The sequence below is a fragment of the Hypomesus nipponensis genome, chromosome 24 (assembly GCF_054491055.1).
Source record: "Hypomesus nipponensis isolate SF chromosome 24, ASM5449105v1, whole genome shotgun sequence".
Classification (NCBI taxonomy): Eukaryota; Metazoa; Chordata; class Actinopteri; order Osmeriformes; family Osmeridae; genus Hypomesus; species Hypomesus nipponensis.
The window spans coordinates 10,231,285-10,243,003 of record NC_140384.1 but is presented as its reverse complement, the minus strand read 5'-3'; the positions used below and the strand labels follow the sequence as shown (position 1 = coordinate 10,243,003).

Below are 11,719 nucleotides of genomic sequence, written 5' to 3'. Positions count from 1 at the left end.
GAGACCGGTAGTCTATCAGTTATGACACACTTCTGAAAACTGTCTTTATATTATTGGCACATAATCATTGCCCTGGGTTTATTGCAGAATATTGCAATAAAAGGCCGTGGCCCCGTTGTGTAGGGAAAGGTTGCCATCTAATGGTTACAAGATGGTCGTGCACAAGAAAAGGATTATTCACCCAAAAGTCATTATTGAAACTCCGGTGTTTATATTATCTGGGAAAGATCATTTAATTGGGAAGAACTTAACATTTATCACCAGAAAGAGTCCAGAAACCGTCCTTGAGTTGACCGAGTTTACAACAAGAGTGTGTTTTGATTTGCATAATGGATTCTCCATTCTGAAAAAACTTCAACTCGATGATGTGAAAGCCGGCAGTCGAAACGTACGAGATGTTTATGAGATATTACATAATTCTGATTATGTTCTGATTGAATGCACAGATTTGCGCTCTACTGTTGCTCTCGACGACGCGGCTTGGGCGATCTCGCGAGATCTCGTGTTTCGCCGTGTTGGAAGCTTTTGAGGAGACAAAAGAGATCTGGAGCCTGCATGAGGACTAAACACAACAAGCGCACATTTCCAACACCGCTGGCGCCTTGGCAACTTTTCACACAAGTCCGAGTTCACAACCAAATATTTATTTAGATCCTCAATTGCGACGCGTTTCCTCGGCAGACTGCTGATAATGCCAAGTAGCACGACTTTGTTGGAGACAGAGGAGTCGGAGCTCCCGCCACTGGTTGTGCACGGATTCACCGGCATAGGCCTCGATGATCCAGGTACGCACAGTCACACTGAACAGACCGACACCCTCTCCCATCAACGGTCTGTCTCACATTTCAGCCTCCTCGGTACGGTGCTGGACCTCCAGCCGATACCGCGCCATCAACCGACACCGACGGGGGAGGAGGACGAGGAGAGGACCGATGAAGGTGTTCTGGAAGAAAACGGTACCAACACGCTTCTCGCGCAGGCCCAAGTCTCGGGACTGGGCTCGGTTATGACAGCGGGGATGGAGACGCCCGAAACGGTGCTGTTATACAACGATGAACTCAGCGATGACTCGCTGCAACCGGCTACCGGGATGATGATTTTAAAGACGGTATACGGAGAGCCCGGGTATGAAGTCGATCCGCCCTTGCTCATGCGGAGAAAGAGTGTTAATACAACGGAGTGTGTCGCTGTGCCGAGTTCGGAACATGTTGCAGAGATTGTTGGCAGACAGGGTGAGTAAGGGAATAGCTAGCAAACTGCTGTTTTCGCTAGCTGCTAAACTTCGCTGTAACACCATCGCAACGTTTTAGATGTCTTGTCAGTGCCTAAAGAAACATACAATGTCACTTTTGATACTGGGGTATTTATAGCATGTGGTTAATGTGTCAACAGCCAGCTCGGTAGTTTGCAATAGCCAGCGTGTTGCTGCCGTCACCGTCTCAGACAAAGATGGCAAGAGTTGGCTAACACTGGCTAATGCTAAGCTAAGTGGGTCAAATACAAAAATGCACCAATTTCAACGGTGACAAGTTTTTGAAGTCACTTCTCTTACGGGAACCGTGCATTCAGCCAACCGTAGCCGCCTAGATAACATCATACGATGTTGTCTTTGGTTCTAGCTAGTTACCACCCCTGAACACCGGGCTCCCCGGTTCCACCGGGACCCCTGCCCCTGTCCCATCAACACCATCAACACGTTCACAAGTCACTTTTATAAAATGTACAACACGTACACATCTAGCTAGTTAGCTAAGTAATGGCGAGTTCTCAGTGGATCATTCAGTGTAACATGTTTTATATAATACTGTTGATAATGTTTGTCTAGTACCTAGATAAAAAAGGACCGTATTTATTGATACACCGCTAGGGATTGTCTAAAGGAGCTGGAACAAAATAACTCGAATGTACAAATGGCTTATAAACTTGAAACTTAAAGTAGTTAGTGTTACAAATCAATTCGTTTTGCAGCTAGCTTTCCCAAAGCCACCACAAGCTTAGCGGTGCTAAGCTACCAGCTGTAGACAGTCAGGCTAGTGTGTGTACAGGTTTCAATAACTTCTTACAGATTTAGATGATTTCCTAGCGAATTATTTATAAGAAATTATCAAGAACAGCAGTACTAAATAATTCCTATGTACCTGAACTTGAAAACAAACGGCAAACAAACTTCAAACACGATCCTTTACATTCCTGTTGCTCCTTCTCAGGCTGCAAGATCAAGGCCTTACGCGCTAAGACCAACACCTACATCAAGACTCCTGTCCGCGGAGAGGAGCCCGTGTTCGTGGTGACGGGCAGGAAGGAGGACGTTGCCATGGCGAAGCGAGAGATCCTGTCGGCAGCCGAACACTTCTCCCTCATCCGGGCTTCCAGGAACAAGGCGGGGCCACTGGCCACGGCCGGCCCCGGGGTCCCTGGGGTCCCTGGGGTCCCCACCCTCCCTGGACAGACCACCATCCAGGTGCGGGTTCCCTACCGGGTGGTGGGCCTGGTGGTCGGACCGAAAGGTGAGACCTGGTTGAACTGCCGGCGTTTGTGTTGATTATGCTGCCATGTTCTGGACACTACTGTCATTGAGTTGTCACTGATGTGCTGTACTGTGGTACAGCGTTACAGTATTACTGATTACACTGTACTGTGGTACAGCGTTACAGTATTACTGATTACACTGTACTGTGGTACAGCGTTACAGTAACACTGATTACACTGTACTGTGGTACAGCGTTACAGTATTACTGATTACACTGTACTGTGGTACAGTGTTACAGTAACACTACTGTAGTGCTGTTTGTCGCCGAAACAAACTTGTGTTTTAAATTCTCTGTCGGCTGAAGGGGCGACGATCAAGCGTATCCAGCAGCAGACGCACACCTACATTGTGACGCCCAGCCGAGACAAGGAGCCGGTGTTCGAGGTGTCGGGGATGCCCGAGAACGTGGACCGCGCCCGGGAGGAGATCGAGGCGCACATCGCCCTCCGCACGGGGAACTCCGTGGAGGTGCCCGACGACAACGACTTCCACTACAACGGCACCGACGTCAGCTTCGAGGCGGCTGTTGCCGGGGGCTGCGGCGGGGCGTGGCTACAGGCGAACGCGGCAGCCCAGCGAGCGAGCACGGGGGGCGGTGGCGGCGTGCGCATGAGCGCCACGTACCGGAACGACAGCTCCAGCTCTCTGGGAAGCGGCTCCACCGACTCGGTCTACGGAGGGGGCGGGGGGAACCGCATGGCTGACTTCAGCCCCACAAGCCCCTTCAACAGCAACAACAGCAATAACAACAACAACAGCAGCTCCGGGGGCGGAGCTAGCTTCTGGTTCGGGGAGACCCTGCTCCCCCTGGGCGCAGCCGACGACATGGCAGTGCTGGGGGCCGCCGGATTTGACTCCCTGAACGCGCCCGCCCCTCAAGCCCAGGTGGTGTGGAGCCCGTTGGAGCAGGCCCCCTCCCCATTCGAGGGCCGCAGGCTCCCGGCTCCCCCCCTCCCCCTGGCCTCTGCCTCCCTCCGGAGGGACAGCCACCCCGGGACCCCCCGCCTCTCCCCCACCTTCCCCGATGCCCTGGAGCACCCCCTGGCCCAGCGTGTCCAGAGAGGCCCCCCAAGCGCCCCCTCCCCCCCCTCCATGTCTGACCTCCACAACTTCCCCTCCTACGGCCCCGCCTTCTCCTCCTCCAGCGACAGCGGGGCCTCCTCCTCCCCCCGACTCCTCCTCCTCCTCCTCTTCCTCCACCCACAGGGGTCGTCAGGAGTGCCTGCGCTGCCTGGAGAGCGAGCTCATCGCCGCCCTCGTGCCGTGCGGACACAACCTCTTCTGCATCGAGTGCGCCACACGCATATGCCAGAGCCCCGACGCCCTCTGCCCCATATGCCAGGCCCACGTCACCCAGGCCATCAGGCTGCGCAGCCTGTGAGCCACGCCCAGGATGGGAGCAGGGGACTGGGGTGAGGAGAGTCCCCTGTCGGCCTCTTCTCTTCCTCCCCCACTGTGGGTTCGGTCTGTGGAGGGGTCTGTGACCCTACCATGTAGCATTGGGACTCCTCTCTATGGTTATTTTCTTTTATTCTCTAAAATCCTTGTTATTAATAATTTACCTACCAATTGTATTTTTTTTATTCTTCTCGGAAATGTTTTGATTTTTATCAAAACATCAGATTTATTTGACTGTTAAAATTGAATGTCAAAGCTGAACTCAACTGGCTTAGGATCAACGTTGTTTGTGAAGTTTAGTGTTTTTGTTGCGCCCCTTTTTAACATGGCTGCTGCATTTGTTTTGACATGACTATGGCCCCCCCCTCTTCACCTCTGTGTGCTCACAGTAGACAGGATGGGCTTTCCGCAGAGAACCAGGATGTGCCACTTTGCTACTGCCATCGCTTTCCATCGCTACGTAGTGAAAAACAAACATCTGTTTACAGTAAACTTGTGCCTAATTCCATTTTGAGTTGATCAAAGAACTCACAACTGGCTTCATGGGCACAGTGTGTTACCATAGACCTCTACATAAATCCAGAGGCCTTTTTTGATTTTTTAGAAAGCTTGTATTTTTATCAAACGACCCTAAGCTCCTCATTCCCACCCTGACCAGTAGAGGCCTGTCTGACAGGGGCGTTAGATCCGCTCGTAAGATCATCCCCACCCTGCCAGACCCGCTTCAGATACCATCCCACGAAACACTCGGGGTGAACTTGTTTCGGGTCAACCCGGCTAGACGCAACCAATGGAACGTTTCCGAAAGCGCACAGTGAGAGCTCGATCAAACGCACCCTTAAACTACCTTGGTAGTATTTGGTCCCTGTCTCCACTCCTGAGGGAGGCTGGATGGCTGCTCATACTCCTGCTGTCTCCAGTTCTGCTTTTGCCCCCTCCTCCCTGTATACAGGGTTGGGTGGGGTGGTATTTTAACGGTTAATGGGGCCACGTGAGCCCGTGAACAGCCCCATAGCAGACATAGGGGATTGCCTGATGCCTACTTAGAGACACCCTCTTCATTTCAGCTGCCTTCTTGTGTGTAAGGTTTTAACCTATGTGCCCAAGCCAGCACAGTCATTCTTCTAATCTTCTTTATCTACCCGGCAACTGACGACAAGGGGCCTGCTGGGTGAAGAGTACTGGTTGTCTGATTGCCCCACAGCCCCATGTTGTCCCCCCAGCATATTTATCATCGAGAGAGGAGGACTGGCTAGAAGGGTGTTGTAACCTGGCACCCTATCGTCCAATACCCTTCTCTCTTTCAAATTCCCTGGTCCTATCACACTCCTGCGTCAGGTGAAAACCGTTGTATCCGATTGGCTGGTTCCTCCCGCCACAGGAAGTGGAGGGGGGGGGGCTCCACCTCCCCCCCTGTCTGTCCGTCAGTCCTCCACCGTCCACCTGGCTGGTTTCAGCCTGCTTATATCTCCAGGAAGTACTTCCTCTTGGACTTCCTGGTTTATATCTCCAGGAAGTACTTCCTCTTGGACTTCCTGTATGTCCTTAATCTCTCAAGTTAAACCTTGACATTTGTGTATGGATTATTATTGTTATTATTGATGATGATTGGTTATATATACAAATACAGAAACTTTATTTTTATTTCACTTGAAGTTACATTTCATATATACAAACAATATAGATCTATAGATATATTATTAAAAATGTTTACAAAACAAGATTCTTTTTATTTTTTAATTTCTCTCTAGTCTAATATGACAAGAACCAGGAAGTGTAGTTGCAGTGTTTCTCAGATCGTCGATGCTATTTGCTTGTAGTGTAGATAGTCTCACCAGTATTGATAAACAAGATTTCCTGCTGTATAGTCATGGAGAAGGAAGACGTCGATGCATGTTTTCATAATGTACTTGCAATGTACGCTGCAAATGGTAATGGACATGGAACAGTGTAGGCTAAGTGGATGTCTGTATGCTACCAAATTAAGAATGGTTAAATGTATCCTATATATATATATATATATATAATATATATATTATATTATAAACGCTGTACCAACAGTTTAAGTATTTGCTAATTTTACTACACTTTTGTTATGTACATGTAGGGAGGTCTTATGGCATATAAATTCTACAAACTTAGTCGAGTTTAAAGCGAACTATATTTTATGATAACTGGCCTTTTAAGTTGATGCGGCCAAAGCACTGATATTATATATTTGCTGTAAAGAGAATTAAGAGTTTTATTTTTCTGATATTAAAGTTACTTAATAAAGAGGGTTTCATTTAAAGCCTTTAGTGTCTGTGTTTGGGAAGGGTTGGGTGTGTTTGACCTGTATTTGGACTGTGGATGTTTTGGGGTAATGTTCAGAGCCCATAGCTTTTATTCATACATGATTCTTCAGGTCTACATGTCCACACTGTCATAGAGCTCACCATGTCCACACTGTCATAGAGCTCACCATGTCCACACTGTCATAGAGCTCACCATGTCCACACTGTCATAAAGCTCACCATGTTCACACTGTCATAGAGCTCACCATGTCCACACTGTCATAGAGCAGCAGCTCACCATGTCCACACTGTCATAGAGCTCACCATGTCCACACTGTCATAGAGCTCACCATGTCCACACTGTCATAGAGCTCACCATGTCCACACTGTCATAGAGCTCACCATGTCCACACTGTCATAGAGCTCACCATGTCCACACTGTCATAGAGCTGCAGCTCACCATGTCCACACTGTCATAGAGCTCACCATGTCCACACTGTCATAAAGCTTAATGTTACCAATGAAGCGAATACATTACAATGTTATGGAAGCAGTTTAGGGGTACTATTCAAATGCCACCATTGGGTTGCGCTTCAATATCGCCATCTAAGGGTTTAATGTGAGAAATACACGTGCAGTTCTCATTGTAAACCACCAGATGGCGATGGTAAAGCGCAGCCCTATGGAAGGGTTTTTTAAAGGGCACTGTTGGCGACAGCGCCATTGGGCTGCGCTTCGATACCGCCATCTCGTGGTTTAAAGGGATAATTACAGGTGCAGTTCGCACAGTAAACCACCAGAAAGCGGTGGTCATCACTGAACGCCAAACTATCTACATTTAGATCTCGCAATTCAAAACATTATCGTTTTTTATGCATGAACTCGAGTTCAGCTGTTCAATCATACATTTATTGGTGCCCATAACCAAGAAAATACCACTGTTTCAGGCATTCATTCAGCATTAAGTATCCATCACATTCACAAAATGAGCTTAGTCCAGGTGTTTAATTAAAATGGACCAAACCATCTGCAGGGGTGCTCATCATCACACATCCCAACCTTGTTAACTTGGTTGGTGTGAACAAAACATGAATTATACAATAAATATACATATTAACAATACAACATACAAACATGAAGATTGTTATTTTGTGATTGATTAAAGAAGAACACCTAAACAAACCCAATCCACATTCCCCTGCCAATTAACAATGGAAGTGGCCGGTACTACATAACTACAGACATTGTTCCAGTTGAGCTTCTTTTGGCTGTGTGCCACTCACCCAGGCGACGCGCTCACTAACAGGCAAGTAACACGCAAACGCATGATTTCATGTTATCATTCCCAAGAAATAGAGATGATCTCCATGCCTGAAACTAGAATATTCTTAACCCTGCAGAGGAACTCCTGGGCTCATTGTAGAGCAGGGGTGTTCAGCCCTGCTCTTCAGGGGCTGCTGTCCTGTGTTTTTGATGTTTCCCTGATCCAGCACTCCTGATTCAGATGAATGGCTTCTTGTCAAGCTCTGAGGAAGCCTGATGAATCTTTATTTATATCAGGTGTGTTGGAGCAGAGAAACATTAGGATTGAACACCGTAATGTAGAGGAAGATGCATAGACTTGAACTAAGACTGCGGTTCTTCATACACTGACGGTACGTATGTTTGTGTGTGCATGTTTCCCTCCTCTGGTACCAGCCTGCTCCAGTACAACAGAGCTGAGGTTCTCCACCTCTCTTCAACCACCTGTACACATCTAAAGCCCCTCTCATACAGGTACAACCAGATCCAGACGACTGTAGCTCGTACAGGTAGTGGGCTATTACTTGCTTGATCAATGCTGCCTCAGGCTGCTGTTGTAGATATCTGTTGCTTTTCTTTGACAAATTTGATGGATGCAGTTCTGAGATGCCTGACTGTTTCAGGTGGTGTTGCCATGCGTTGGAAAAATCCCCTGCTCACTGTCGCCTCCCGGAGGCCCAACCGGTACGACATGGTGCTGCGTCTGGTCTTGTCCCACATGGAGGTGGAACACAAGCTGCCTCTGCGCAGGGTCTACGCTGGCATCCTGCCACTCTTCATAGACAGGTGGGCCGCTTGTATCTGTCTGCACACAGTGCTTCACATTGTCTGCAGCCAATCTAGGACCCTGGTTGATAGTAAACCAGGCTGTACTTTAACTGTAGGCTGTACTAACTGTGCAGCCTCCAAGTCTGTGTCCCAACAGGATTGGTGGTACCTGGAGGTGTGATGGTCCTGAGGAGCAGAGCCGGATCACCATCCTGGAGAAGACCATCACTGCAGCCTGGTCAGATTCCATTTCCTGTTGTGGCTCTTCTGTCAGCTCATCAGTATCATTCTGTGTTTAAGGTGGCGTGTGAGTGTGCTGGTGAGGAGACTGGCTGACGTGTTGTCAGAGGACGCATCTGCTGCTGTCTGACACAACCACCGAGGGAAAGTACAGGTCTGACATGAACGTAGCTGGAAACGGTAGATGTGGAGATCTCACAGCAAACTTGATGGTTGTGTTTTGTTCTAGACTTCTACAGGATGTGGACAGTAGCTGTGCCGCCGACAGACATCAACACTGCTACCTCCTATACCAGACTGGGGGGGCCAGAACTACCATCAGACCATGTTCTGTTTATTGTACTGTCTTCACATTGTGCTGTGTGTTTATATAAAGTTTACAAAAGACTGATTCTGTCTTTGAACATGTTTATTTCAGATCATTACATACAATAAAAACAATTCAATCAAAAACTTAGCCTTAGCTAAGTAATTTTTTTTTTGGTAAAAATGCAGGAGAAGGAGTTCGAGATAGCGCGTCCGGGGGCTGTTTTAGGCCAGAATTGCTCAGGAGCTAGCCAGGGATGGTCAGAAGATGATTACAGCTGGCTGGGTCCATGTCCAGAAGGAGACTATGTTCCATGTCCAGAAGGAGACTATGTTCAAAAGACATGAAGTTAAAAAAATGTACTAAGTGCAAATTAATATAAACAAAATTAGGAAATGACAGACAAAATTAACCAATCAACAATATTAATGAAGACCATATTACCTCTAGGCTGACGAGGTGAGGGGTTCCTCGATGCAAAAAGGCTTTTTCCAGAGCCTTATCAAATGCATGGAAGTTGTAGATGTATCCATACTGTAACAAACACACACAACAATGTGATTACCACATGAGTTGATGAGGAGCTAACAAATGAGAAACAGTCAGACGAGACTTACCTCATTTCTTTTCTCTCTTCATTCTGCTGAGGGGAACCAGCTTCCTCCTTGGGGGGGGGGGGGGGAACATTCATTGGCATTATTGTCAGGATGACAAATTGCATATTTAACTTACATAAACTTCAGGGTGTTCATACAAGAGTGTATGGTTGCTTACTGTCTGATGAAGCGAGGTCAATAGACGAGGTTTTTGGCAATCTGATCCAAGGCGTTCTCACTCGACTTCACCTGAGAGACACGAATGATGGAGACGTCATCTATCTGCATACCAAAACACAACTCTTTACTGTGTCGCCGGAAAAGCTGCTCTCTCAATAATCTTCATGTACAGAAAACATTGTCGTTTTAAGAATTGCATTTTAGACATTATCTTCAGATTATCTGAGGCAACAGTAACTATGTATTATCAATATGCAGACTAACATAACTACACGTTTAATATCATTAGAAAACAACTTGCCCCTTTCCTCTTCGGTGGTTGCACAGGCCTGTTATGTTGAACTCATTCCTGCTGAAGTTTTTGTCCTGTTGAGAGCAAATTATCATAAGAATAGAGGCTCGAAACCTACAAGCAGAACAGTTTCTTACATATAACGTTACAGATAACCTACAGGGACAGAACTGGATGTCACTGTTTAACCTACATGCATTCCCCGTGCGTTTGGCTAGCTCGTTAGCACACAGACGAACCCGTCACTTTACCGCAGTTTCATAGGCGTTCATGTTTGCTGGTTGAGATTTATGGACCAAATTAAAAAATATCTGAACACAATTATCGAATGTTTACCGGGGAGATAACCATTTAAAAACAGGACATGAAATTCCCCGATGAACATGTTAGTAGGCTATCGATACGCTAGCTAGCAAACGGAGAAATCAATATCCGTACACCATTCATTGCAGTTACTTACGTCGCAGTGCTGCATCTTCAAATCCTTTTCAACGTGTCGTTGACGGCTTCTCGGCTGTTTCAACCTGTCGATACAATATCAAAATATCAACTGTAATTATCTATATTAGGTTTTGAGTCAGTGAAGCCACGACACGGACATCCAGAACGCCGACATGTTTTTTTTTGCGTGACGCAAGTTTTTCTTCTGAGGGTAGACTACGGCAGATTGCAACCAATAATGCATTATCGCCCCCTACTGTTTGGAGGCCTAAGTGTTCCATAACCTCAAAAATACACGTTCATATCTCAATGTTTTACATTAATGTGGGGTTGAAATGCAACCAAATACGCCATCCAGCGATCGTTTCGTATCAGTAATAATGTCAGTGAACACTGGACAGTCACACTTGCTCGTGCTTGCTTTGTGCAACAGACCTGCTGTCAATCAATCGTCGATTTTACGAAATTACGTCGATTCACCTGATAGAGAGACACCGAGTCTATGGAGAATCGCATGCTCAAATGTGAATGGCTATCAAATATATATTACAATTACATAATAGGCCATATAAGCACAAAACAACAAATGACTGTAGCTAGGCTATATAGGCCTATTGTATATTTCGACTGAAATCGGAATGAATTGTGTCACACAAATACAATACCAACATAAAATGATTCAATACTTCATTAGGTTGGAAAAAGAGAGAAACATGCACCGATTAAAATCAAGAAAAATAACTTGATTAGATAAAATTGTTTAAAATATTTTGTGTACAAATAAAACAAAGAGATAAAAGTTTCAGCATATCATATATCATCGTACATCTTATTTGTGTATAAGAATATTATTCTGTTTGTTTTTGACAAACCACTACTAAGGTATGATTTTCCAATCCTGTAGCAGCCTGAAATAAGGGCACTCCTCCAAAGAGGGCTGAGAGGAATGTAATAACAAATAAATACTTTCTCAACAAACACAAAAAGCCACATATAACATTCATTTTCAAACAGGAGTTCAAAACATTAACGCCAAATGGGGATTTCCCACAGTACCTTCATTAGATAGCCTACATTTGATAAAACGTGATATTTTTCCACTTCGGTTTTGGTAAACAACTTGCATCGTAAACATTGGTCGACGTCTGCCGATGGAACTTTGCTGCCGCTACTTGAAGGAGGGTAAGTTTGGCACTTTTATGCTGATGTCTCCAATGTTGATGTTTCGGGGCATTTCCGGAAGGTTCATGTTCTTGACAGCGGACACAGCCCGAGCAGGCGCGCCTGCAATGCCCGCCTAAACACACACACACAGATAAAACACACACACGCGCACACACACAGTCTGTCACCAGGAGAGCATACCAACATGCTGCGCATTGCAACTCTGTA

The 11,719-nt window shown here is 46.4% G+C and overlaps 1 protein-coding gene and 2 long non-coding RNA genes across 4 annotated transcripts; 2 read left to right on the top strand and 1 right to left on the bottom strand.

Moving 5' to 3' along the window:
• Nucleotides 1–523: 523 nt before the first annotated feature.
• On the top strand, nucleotides 524–6,218 carry mex3c (mex-3 RNA binding family member C). The gene is given in 4 exon segments (XM_084690497.1): nucleotides 524–1,232; nucleotides 2,208–2,507; nucleotides 2,835–3,693; nucleotides 3,695–6,218. Coding segments are annotated over 4 exon segments (1,917 nt in total). The 5' UTR covers nucleotides 524–691; the 3' UTR covers nucleotides 3,912–6,218.
• A 1,386-nt stretch (nucleotides 6,219–7,604) lies between these two features.
• LOC146233175 (uncharacterized) lies at nucleotides 7,605–8,902 on the top strand. 2 transcript variants are annotated; one of them, XR_014742276.1, is made up of 5 exons: nucleotides 7,605–7,761; nucleotides 7,900–7,977; nucleotides 8,127–8,289; nucleotides 8,572–8,665; nucleotides 8,741–8,902. It is a non-coding gene; the product is annotated as an uncharacterized LOC146233175 (long non-coding RNA). The 2 variants fall into 2 exon arrangements; XR_014742277.1 differs by having other exon boundaries at nucleotides 7,900–8,012.
• LOC146233174 (uncharacterized) lies at nucleotides 8,903–10,516 on the bottom strand. Its single transcript, XR_014742275.1, has 6 exons — nucleotides 10,347–10,516; nucleotides 9,896–9,960; nucleotides 9,593–9,663; nucleotides 9,436–9,482; nucleotides 9,263–9,352; nucleotides 8,903–9,122 (listed from the first exon to the last, which is right to left on the bottom strand). It is a non-coding gene; the product is annotated as an uncharacterized LOC146233174 (long non-coding RNA).
• Nucleotides 10,517–11,719: the final 1,203 nt, after the last annotated feature.